The 11,506-nt window shown below is 36.7% G+C and overlaps 2 protein-coding genes across 4 annotated transcripts; both read right to left on the reverse strand.

Moving 5' to 3' along the window:
• Positions 1–810: 810 nt before the first annotated feature.
• LOC107578956 (uncharacterized) lies at positions 811–3,049 on the reverse strand. 3 transcript variants are annotated; one of them, XM_016264861.1, is made up of 6 exons: positions 2,964–3,049; positions 2,610–2,655; positions 2,008–2,352; positions 1,608–1,901; positions 1,433–1,522; positions 811–1,119 (listed from the first exon to the last, which is right to left on the reverse strand). In XM_016264861.1, the coding sequence occupies exons 1-6, from the start codon at positions 2,964–2,966 to the stop codon at positions 965–967; spliced, it is 933 nt and encodes a 310-aa protein (XP_016120347.1). In that variant the 5' UTR covers positions 2,967–3,049; the 3' UTR covers positions 811–964. The 3 variants fall into 3 exon arrangements, with proteins under 3 accessions (XP_016120347.1, XP_016120340.1, XP_016120354.1); XM_016264854.1 differs by lacking the exons at positions 2,610–2,655; positions 2,964–3,049 and having other exon boundaries at positions 2,008–2,594; XM_016264868.1 differs by lacking the exons at positions 1,433–1,522; positions 2,610–2,655; positions 2,964–3,049 and having other exon boundaries at positions 2,008–2,594.
• A 3,661-nt stretch (positions 3,050–6,710) lies between these two features.
• Positions 6,711–10,241, reverse strand: LOC107578982 (uncharacterized). Its single transcript, XM_016264879.1, has 5 exons — positions 10,142–10,241; positions 9,608–9,928; positions 9,221–9,493; positions 8,587–8,682; positions 6,711–7,205 (listed from the first exon to the last, which is right to left on the reverse strand). Exons 1-5 carry the CDS (start codon positions 10,203–10,205, stop codon positions 7,072–7,074), a joined length of 888 nt encoding a protein of 295 aa, XP_016120365.1. The 5' UTR covers positions 10,206–10,241; the 3' UTR covers positions 6,711–7,071.
• Between the last annotated feature and the right edge of the window lie 1,265 nt (positions 10,242–11,506).

Below are 11,506 nucleotides of genomic sequence, written 5' to 3' on the forward strand. Positions count from 1 at the left end.
AAAAGCTTATTTTAACATTCTGGAAAGATAAACTGCCACCTCCTTTCCAGCTGTGGCTTGACGAAATCACAAATACACTACATTTGGAGCATATAAGGCTCTGTCTAAGGAATAAGAGAATACAGTTTTCTAAAACTTGGGAGCCCTTTATAAGGTATTTAGGGGATGAAGGCACAGGAGACTAGGAAGAGAGGGATGTTGACTTAATTTGAGTTGGATCTAAGATCCATTCCACCCCTGGTGTTTTTTTTTTTTTTTAATAATAATATTCCTCCCTATGTAGATAATTGTCTTGTTTTGTTTTAGGACTTTCTGTATAATATGTTAAAAAATATGTGCATATGTCTGCATGTACAGTGTATACTTAGACTGTATGTGTAAGTATAGGATTGTTATGTTTATTGTGTATGCAGGTGTATGTATAAATAGTTAATAACTGCAGAAAGTATAACTTGGTTAGATTTTTGTTTGCATAAGGAAAATTCGGAGGAACGTCTGATTTGAATTCAGAAGTTGCCCCGGCAAATTCTTATCATATTCCCCCCCGCAAAAAACTATTCTGAATACTTGAATTCTGCTTTTAAATGCTCTAGTGTGAAGATAAACATGGCGGGGTTTCAGGCTCTCTCAGGGCGGCGGCCGTAGGCGGGGCCTAAACAATGTGATGTCACAATGCTCAGAGAATCAAAACGGCATGTCTACTGAGACCGATTTGGTTTATTGGGGATTAAAAAATAAGGAGTAGGTGGATTTTTATCATTGTAGGATAGTTGTGTTCACACACTGCCAACACACATTTATGTCCAAACACCATGTAAAAGTGGATTTTGCATAATAGGTGCCCTTTGAGACTAGTCTCAGCAGTTTATGCAACCAGCCCCATAACTAACTGTTGTTGTACCACTGTGATACCAATGAGATATACACAAATCTAACATTGTAAGATTTGCTCATTCAGTGTTTATTATGCAAATAAGCGGACAACAGCAGGGCCGCAAGGGACTGGATGATGGTCACCCAGTGTTGAGTACAGTATCTCAGACTGCAGGGGATCATGGAGGACAGGCTCAGGTGTGACACTCACTCCTACAGGAGACACAGACTGCTGATGTGTTCTTCCTGGAAGAAGATAAGAGCAGATTCATGCGCACGATGATGAAGGTTGATCACATATGAGATGAAACTCTCTATAACAACATCTGCACATCTGTGGGCACAATCAGGTTCAAGGTTATTAAGGTTTACTAAGTGTGGGAGATTTGTGACTCACTGCGACTGCTGAGGTATGTTACTTATTTTAAAATGTTATAAAATGACATATCACTTGTAGCCTATATTACTCAAGAGACACTTTTACAGCCCTGTTTTTGCAAAAACGGATCTAAACAGTTTTGGTTTCAGAATGACATATAAATCAGACACTGAGACTTACTGTAATGTTTGCATATGTCTACAGTGATCAAAAAGACAGTCAACGCCACTGTCAACATGACAAACACTACTGTCACAATCACAGTTACACCTACAAGACAGAATAATTGCAAAAGCCTCATAAATACATTATATAACACATTGAAAAAATACATCTGTAATATCTCTGAACTTACCCTCACTTTCATAGCAGACAGAGCTCGATAAATTGGCCATGAGTGGTTTGTCTAAGGACGGGTGGTTTACCCAGCAGGAGTAGATTGTCTCATTGAAGGTTTGTGGTGGCAATTTAAGGTATGATTGCTGACTGAAGGATCCATTGAATGATTTGTTTGAGTATGAGCTGTTGAGGACGTCTCCATCTCTGATCCACAACTGTTTAAGAGACTCAGGGTAAAATTCCACAGAGCACAGAATCATGGGAGATCCATCAGGCCTCTTCACACAGGACAGCGACAAGATGGGACGCACTGAGAGGCAGAATTAATGCACAAAATACAATACTTATCATTCAGATCTATCTCTATCGGTAATCTATCGTTTTTTTCTTCTTCTGATTATTAAGTAATGATTTACCAATAACTTGAACTCTTTGAACTCCGAGATCCACTTGAGGTGGTTTTACAATCCTCTTCACAGTACAGGTGTATGTGCCGGTATCCTGAATTTGGAGATTTAAGAGTTCAAATGTTATTTCCTTAGTCTCTGGAATCCATGTGAATCTGACAGGATCTTTACAACCTAGTTTTTTCCATGTATTGTCATAGAAGTAATATGAACACAGTGCAAGATTTAATGTTTGCAGAACTGCTGTCATGCTTTCTGTGTCATTTGTTCGGCTGTAGTTGCATCTGATTATGGCAGGCTGTCCATGATTGACAAATAAAGTTGTAGTGTGATTCACTGCTGCATCGCCAAAAGCTAAAAAAACAAAGACCAGCAACAAATTGAATTTCTCATGCCAAGCTGTGAATTGCAACATTTAGGTTCTCTTTGTGCAGGTGCTTCCTGTGTAATTTGCCGGGGCAAAAAAATTTTTTCTGATAGATTCGACAAGTACTTGATGTATCATTGTAACATTTTAATGTTAGAGGAAATTTCATGTATTTATAATGTTCAGAAAGTGAAGAGTGAAGCATATTAGCATGTCAACAAAAGATAGAAGACAATTTTATTACCAAAAACTGAAAACAGCATCCACCCACAAAAGAACAGAGGGAAACACTGCAAAAAACAAAAAAAAAACACTTTACACATTAAACAGAAATGTCATATGAAATATAAAATTTTAAACAAGTTCTTAAGTAATAAGATTCAGGGCTGCATATTTTGTATTGTTAATTAAGAATTAAGAAACTTTTCGTTTATTAGTTAATTTAATTTACTTTTTGCATACAGTAATAGCTGCAGTTTTTCTGACATAATGACAAAAGCGAAAAAAATATTAAACATGTTTTCGACTTAGTAAACGCATTATATTTACATACATGTAAAATAGTGTTCAAATATCTTCATAAGAATCACACACTCACCATCTCTCTTTCCAGGGAAAGTGCTGTGTGTGGCTTCTGCCTCACAATGTTTTGCTGAAGTGTCTCATGCTGTGAAACTAGTTTGAGGCGGTGATTTCCTCTTTAAGTAAAGCATCAGTTATCATCAGTCGACAGTAACACATCATCTGAATCCCATCAAATTCCTTGTATATTTCGTCACACAGTTTAAAAAGAGGAAATGACTAAAACATTCTAGCAATGAAGGACTGATTCTGTACTAAACAAAAGTTAAACAAAACAAATAAGAAGAACCAAACAAAATCTTACACCCAGGATTGTTTAATCCATTTTCAACCACGAAGACAGTAATATGATAAGGTATACATTATTTCATTTTTAATTTTTGACTCTACAGTTGCATGTTAGCTGGAAAATGATGTAAAAGAGTTGCATCACATCTATGTACTTGTCAACCACAAACACTAGGCGTGCAGGACTGGGACATTTAGCTTCAGGCCTATGACGCACCATGAGTAACTTGTGTAAACAACTAGCACATACGCAGGATAGAAGAAAGTTGATCCGGGCCTAGAGATAGTGTAATATAGTGACAGTTTGGTTTGACAGTAGAGAGTTCACCAGGTCCTAAAGGCAGTGTAGTGTGACATTTTGGTTTGACTTTTTATTTATTTAGAAGAAAATCCATACAATTTATCTGTAAATTAATTACAATTTCAATCTTATTAGTCCAAATGCTTCTACAAAATACACTTCTTAAATTACATTACTGTAAAACACATTAATGAAGTATTGCTAATCTCTATATTTACCAAAATTAACACACATACGATTTTCGTCAGGCGGGAAAGTATTGATTTTTTGATTGGATTGTACCAGTATAACAGATGTACAGCGTAGTAATGCTCTGAAACAAATGGTTCAACAAATGTCCTGTAGACCTCATTTGCTATTCTCCACCAAAACATCTCTTGTAGAGCAACATCTTCATGCTCTGATTGTGCAGCTGAACTTAAGAAGTGATGAAGTGATTCTTAAATTACATTACTGTAAAACACATTAATGAAGTATTGCTAATCTCTATATTTACCAAAATTAACACACATACGATTTTCATCAGGCGGGAAAGTATTGATTTTTTTGATTGGATTGTACCAGTATAACAGATGTACAGCGTAGTAATGCTCTGAAACAAATGGTTCAACAAATGTCCTGTAGACCTCATTTGCTATTCTCCACCAAAACATCTCTTGTAGAGCAACATCTTCATGCTCTGATTGTGCAGCTGAACTTAAGAAGTGATGAAGTGGTCTGGTTATTTTAACCACACCGTGTGGGAGGTTGTAAAGATGTGTTGAGGCAGGTGATGCACCAAAGGTTGATGTAGGTCATTGGTAAACATGCAAAGGCGTGGGAGAACTTGCACAATTGGTGGCTGACTAAATACTTTTTTTCCCCACTGTATAAGCTGCACTCATTGTGACGTCCCAGCAACAATTCTTCCGGCATCCCTCCACCTCCCTATTTCCTCCTCTATTTCTGTTATTCTCCCTCTACGTAGTAGATTCGGACACAGCCTTGGTTTCCATTCACAAAAAATTTGTTTTTACTTTTAAAAAAGCAAGAGTGTGCATAATAATAATAATAATAATAACAATAAATGTATAGAGACACAACATATAGAGTTAAACTCTAACTTACAGTGTTTTTAGAATGCTGTGTCGTGCGCGCTGATCTCCAAAAGACTCAAGCGAGACATCTAAGCAATAGAAAGCAGCATAGTGGAACACAAAAATGCATTCTGTGCAAAACGGCCCCTTGAAACGATGCGCGGTCAAGCGATTCACTGTCGTATTGCCAAACACTGAAAACAAAGCTTGAATTTCTCTTGCCAAGTTATAAATTGCACAATTAGTAAGAAGATATATGTCATATTATTCATAAATTTATCTTTTTTTTACTGAAAGCTGAAGACAATTGATAATATCAAAATCAACTGCTGGGCGCCAGATCTTTTTCCTATTTAGTGCCCAAAATTTGAAACAACCTACCTAGCATTGTTCAGGAGGCAGACACACTCTGTCAGTTTAAATCTAGATTAAAGACCCATCTCTTTAACCTGGCATACACATATCAAACTATCACATTTCTATAATTCAAATCCGTTAAAGAATTGTTAGGCTGCATTAATTAGGCCAACCGGAACCGGGAACACTTCCCATAACACCCAATGTACTCGTTACATCGTAAGGAGAATGGCATCTACGCTATTATTAGTCTGTTTCAATCTTATTCCGAGGTCACTGTAGTCACCCAGATCTATCCTGTTTCCAGACCAGATGGTCACTGCAGTCACCTGGATCCAGTCCGTATCCAGTCCAGATGGTGGATCAGCACCTAGAGATGACCTCTACAGCACTGAATGTCAGCGGAGACCATGTCAACTAGACAAACCCTAGAGACAGATCCACTTGCGAAGACCTCGTTAGCCATCAGCACAAGATCACAAGAACCAGACGAGTCCTCTGTTCAATCTGACGAGCGCTGCAGAATTGAACCACACCATGCTGGTTTTGTCTGGCCAGAGGAGAACTGGGCCCCCCGACTGAGCCTGGTTTCTCCCAAGGTTTTTTCCTCCATTTCTGTCACTGATGGATTTTGGTTCCTTGCCGCTGTCGCCTTTGGCTTGCTTAGTCAGGGACACAATTTCTGGCAACATCGTTGACTTGACTGCACAGACACTATTGGAAGAGAACTGAACTGAGCTGGACAATGACTTTAACTGATAAACAGACTGTTTTCTATTGTCCTCTTGCATTATCAGCACACATTTGTCCTGTTTAACACTGTAAAGCTGCTTTGACACAATCTGTATTATATAAAGCGCTATATAAGTAAAGGTGACTTGACTTGACTTGACTAAAAGTATCCACAACAGATCAAAGAAAAATACCTGCGAAAAAGAAAGAAAAAAGAGAAAAGACATACAGGTTTGTAACAACATGAGGGTGAGTAAATTATGATAGAATTTGTGTTTTTGGCTGAACTATCCCTTTCTGTACTTTTTTGCAGAGTGATATGAATATCTACTAATTTCAATGTTTTAATATAACAACTACAGCAAAAGATCTAAACATGCTTTCAAGTTGCCTCATATTCATATTTATCTATAATAGTTTTTAAATATCTTCATAAGAATCACACACTCACCATCTCTCAAAAGTGTTGTGCATCACTGTGTTCTGCATTTCAAAGTGTCTCATGCTGTGAAATTGGCTGAGGTTGTGATTTCCTCTAAGTAAAGCATTGATTATGAACAGTCGACATTAACACGTCATCTGGATCCCATCAAATTCCTTTTTGTATTTATTATACATTTTTTCAAAGAGGAAATTAATAGAAATATTCTAACAAATGACTGACTCATACATACTGTACCTGACAAACATTGAAAAAAAAATTAAAACGAACACAATCTAAATTCCCATCGAGACAAATTAGAGAAATTTAGTTTCAGATCTGTGAGGCACCCTGTGCTAAAAGGAGCAAAGTTTCTAAATATATATATTTTCACTAAATAAACCATCATGTACTCAAATTAGAAGATAACTTTGCTCAAACTATGTGAACTAAAATGATTTTTGCATTTTTCATTGCAACCCAAATTTGATCAGAGCATAAAATATAGTGAAATAGTGTGAAATAATTTTCTGCAAAGAAGCTTTGACACAAAATACTTATAATGTATTATTTATTTACAAGTAATGACATATTGCAATATAGACAGTCTAAATACCATATCAAAAACAAAAGTCTTACAACAAAAAGTGCTAAGAGAGACTTTAATAATGCCTTTGCATTGTATCTGAGAAAACGGATATAAGGTCCCTGCTTATTATCATAATTTAAATTAATTTAACAGACATAACAGTTCAGTGCACCTACAGTGCTAAAAAAAATAAAAACAGTTACTAGAAAAAATATTGTTTGTAAACAATGCAGTGACCGTTTGCTTCACATTCGCAGTGCACCATCAAATATATCTTAGCAAAAGACTAAGTACTGCCTTCGTAACAACTGGGCCGATCTGGCTTTAAAGCAAAGGTTATGTAAGCAGCAGCAGCAGCAGTTAGTTCTCATAAATACACTCTTCTGGCTGTGGTTTGTCATTGGACTGCATGTTCTGACGGCCCATGGCGAAACTGAAGTTCTCATAGACTTTATTGCTGAACACTACAGATCCATGTTCGTCTTGCTTTCTGCCTACAAAATTAAACAAGACACCATGTTAGACATACAAATACAACGAACACAGACGAGAAACATAACAGTCTTTTCACAGATAAATTTTTATTTTTATTTTAACATATTGAAATAAACTGAAATAATTGCCTCAACTGTAAAATTATATAAAATTACCTGCTCTGTCTCTTTTTAAACAGTGCAAAATATCTTGTTTTGACAATAATTTTAGTTTACTGCAGTAACTTATATTTTGGTGGAAATTTCCTGTGCTGGTTGACTGGCCTCAGCTGGTTTAAACTGGTCAAGATGATCTCCCAGCCTGGCCATGCTGGTGTTCAGTTGGTTTTACCTACTGGTCTCCAAGCCTGACAAGCTTAAAATAGCCTGACCAACTAAAGAGGTGGTCAAAGCCCCTCAAAAACTAGCCTGCTAATCAGCTATGATCGGCCCTGAAGACAAGCTAAAACCAGCCAACCAGCTGAGGCCAGTTTCAGTTGTTGTCGTTTTTGTTTTCAGCAGGGAACTAATAGGCGTTCGCTTTGTCTCCATCGAGTGGAGGTCTATAAAAATAGGTTTTCAATATATATCGAATGGTGAGGTCTGGCGGACTCTATATCGAGTTTTTAATGATCCGTGAGAACTATTAATACATCAGTAGACGAATACAACAACCTCAAGACATTCTTGTTTGCCTTCCCCATGTAAATGGCTACTAGAGGTATTGCTGTCTGTTTTGTTAAACTGTGGTAACTTGGTTTTAGCCATATTCCCTGCTGAAAGACATAAATCCAGCCAGCTTGTTGTTTTTAACTGGATTAAACAGGTCTTCCAACCTCATCAAGCTGGTTTTAACCTGTCCTGCTAGCTGGTTTTAGAGGTTTTTTTATTTTGTATTTTTTTTCTAGCTGGTCAGGCTGGGAGACCAGGAAGACTCAGTTAGGAGGACTAGCAAACCGTCCTACCATCTTTTAGCTTTTTTAGTTTTTGGTTCACCATATGCTACAAACAGACATGTTCATGCACCTTTTCAGATATTGTCCTAAAAATATATAAAAATGCTGTTTGTAAGATTTTGACATCTTGGTGACAGAAAGCAGAAATAGACATATAGAAGGATGCTGATGTGTTGAGACAGAGAGGTGTTTGAACAGAGGGAGGGAAACAGTCATTATTTCCATCAAATTCTTGCCTTCTTTTTTTAAACGGTCAAATCCTTTCTTAACTTGTTGGATTATTGTGAAACATACGACAGAAAAAAAACTTCATAACTTTATTTTAAAAAACACCTTTATATACACGCAGTTTTGATATTTGATATTATTTTCCCCCTGTAGTTTCTATAAATTGAAGTAATCTGAGTAGTAATAATTGTTAAAGAGTCAAATATAATCATACTCACATTTGCAAATAACAACCGTGAGGATGCTGCAGAAGATGAGGCCTGCAGCAGCACTGCATGAGATGATCAGCAGCTGGAACGGCACACTGTCAACAGCTGTAATGGTCACAAACAGGGTACGATCAGATCATAAACATCAGACTAAAGGAAAACCTCTCCTGATTGAACCAAGCAGTCTGCTAGAGACCATCACAGTGACTCTCCTACTGTAACTTGGAACGCTATTTCTAATGTATGTACTAATATTAATGTATTCGCATTTTTGCTTTGTATTTGTTTAGTTTTTAGTAATAACCAAAGATTAATTGACAGAATTGCTTAAGAATATTAAAAACATTTTGTTATTAATTATTTGGAGGTACACAGGCATACATACGCACATACTGTATATGATCCTTCACATCACATTTGTTTTAGTCTGGTTAAAGTCGAAGCCCATTATTTAATCAAACTGCTCTATATTTCTAACATTTAAACAGGTATGCGTGTGATTTTTTTCAACTAGCAGTTTGGTGGGCTGGAAGCAATTAGGTTAGTGTAAGTTTGCTGAATTGTCATTCATAGTGTTGCATTAAATTAAATATCATGCTCTAGATTGTCCTGGTTAAAGTAATAGGTAGATAAAATGACCCACCTTTGTCAGAAGGTGTCTCTGAGGTGACTTTTATACTTCTATGGGTTTGTGTACTTGAGTATCTGGCATAACAGGTGATTGTCTCTCCTTCACGCCAGTCAGGTTTACACAGACGCAGCTCGCTGTTCATGTAATAAGATGTGAATGGATGAAGTGACCTTTCACCCTGGCTCCAGGTGAAGTTCACCTCAGTTGTCAGACCCTCCACAGAGCAGAGCAGATGGAGACAGGTGTCATTACTGCTGTTCAATTTCTGCAGATGTGGAACAACTACTGTGAAAAATTGTTATTGTTAATTACTGTTATTGAAATTGTTAATTATTGACATCTAGGTCAAATGGTCTACAACAAAAGGACAGTTCAAAAAAATGTATGAATGGCACTCACCTACAACTTGGAGTGTCATATTTGTGAAGTAGTCCAATGATGGTGGTGGAATTATTCTTGTCGTTTTACAGCTGTGATAACCAGAGTCACTGGGCTGAACGTCTTTTATTTGTATTTTTAAAGGCTCTCTGGTTAATGTAAAACGAGGAGCGCATTCACTGATGGGAGATACAGTATCTTTATTAATCATCCATTTACAAATAGTGGTACTATTTGTACTATATTTTGTCCACTCTACATTAAATTGATCACTGTCTTTAGGTGACTGGCAGGGCAGATGCACAGTTTCTCCTTTGATTACTGTGGAAACATTCCTTCCGCCTGTGAATTGAGACAAATTCAGTGTAGCCAACAGCATAGCACAGTACACATATCACTTCTGTTGTGGAAGGAATTACAGAAAATCTGCCACATATAAGATGTATTACCCATCATTGTAATTAGTCAGTTTAAGTCACAAATGAGACCTTAGCCTAGATGAAACTTCTTTGCTTGAAATAAAAGGGAGAAGCAAACAGAATTGAAGTCTCTTACCTGTATGTGGAAGATAAATTAAAGTCAAAAATAAAAGACAGTTTGTAGTCCATTTTAAAAACATGTTGATGTGCTCAGTGTGTTTGACACATCTGCACACGAACACAGACGTTCTGAATGATGAACTTCCTGGCCATGCACCCACCCACAATCTAGATCACAAGTCAAAAAAAATAAAATCTTACTTCCGCTGGTCAAACACTTCAGAGATTCACTCTGATACAAATAAAATGAACATTACCATCACCTTCATTGCTTGCCACCATTCTGAAATGACTGTTTATTGACACGATCTGTTCCTGTGAACAGAATGTCTTTCATCTTGAATGAAATTTTGCTAACTCATTGTTTTTGTTGTTGTGTATTCGATGACATAGAGGAAATGGAAATAAAACAGTACTGGTAACATTTTTAAAAATGCATTTTCTTTTGAAACATGGAGGGTTATAAGAACATGGAGTCTGTTTTTTTTTCTTTCTCATTCTTCTTTCAGAGGTTCTGCTTTCCGTAAAAGCATTATTGAAAGGGAGACCACAGAATTTCACAATCTTCACTCTAACCTCCTACTATAGTACAGATTAACATGCTCTTAATGTTTTGAGGGGGCACCAGGGACCGTCTAGCAGTGTAATTTTAGTTTAGTATGCAAGGGAACCAGGGTTGTAATAAGCCAAGGAAAGTGAACTGAACTTGACAGCCTTCCTATTTAGTATATTATATAAGAATTTTTTTTTCTTTTTTTACATTTTGATAACTTTTATAAATGTCATAATTTATGATAAAACTTCAGGTTGTCACTGTGATAATTACTACTACATCCATATGTACAGTGGGTACGGAAAGTATTCAGACCCCCTTCAATTTTTCACTCTTTGTTATATTGCAGCCATTTGCTAAAATCATTTAAGTTAATTTTTTTTCCTCATTAATGTACACACAGCACCCCATATTGACAAAAAAACACAGAATTGTTGACATTTTTGCAGATTTATTAAAAAAGAAAAACTGAAATATCACATGGTCCTAAGTATTCAGACCCTTTGCTCAGTTTTTAGTAGAAGCACCCTTTTGATCTAATACAGCCATGAGTCTTTTTGGGAAAGATGCAACAAGTTTTTCACACCTGGATTTGGGGATCCTCTGCCATTCCTCCTTGCAGATCCTCTCCAGTTCTGTCAGGTTGAATGGTAAATTATTTACTTTTGAAAACCTAAGCTAGATCAATAAATTACTAACGCCTATACTGGCACTGCATTCTGTGGTCCATGATTTGTCTATCATATAAACAATGATGAATGGATTTAAAACATTTGCAGAACCAAAAGGCTAAAATGCACCTCATCTTCATGTTTTGTTCTCTGTGGC

This window comes from Sinocyclocheilus grahami, unplaced genomic scaffold (assembly GCF_001515645.1).
Source record: "Sinocyclocheilus grahami isolate Dianchi unplaced genomic scaffold, SAMN03320097.WGS_v1.1 scaffold32.1, whole genome shotgun sequence".
NCBI classification, from domain to species: domain Eukaryota; kingdom Metazoa; phylum Chordata; class Actinopteri; order Cypriniformes; family Cyprinidae; genus Sinocyclocheilus; species Sinocyclocheilus grahami.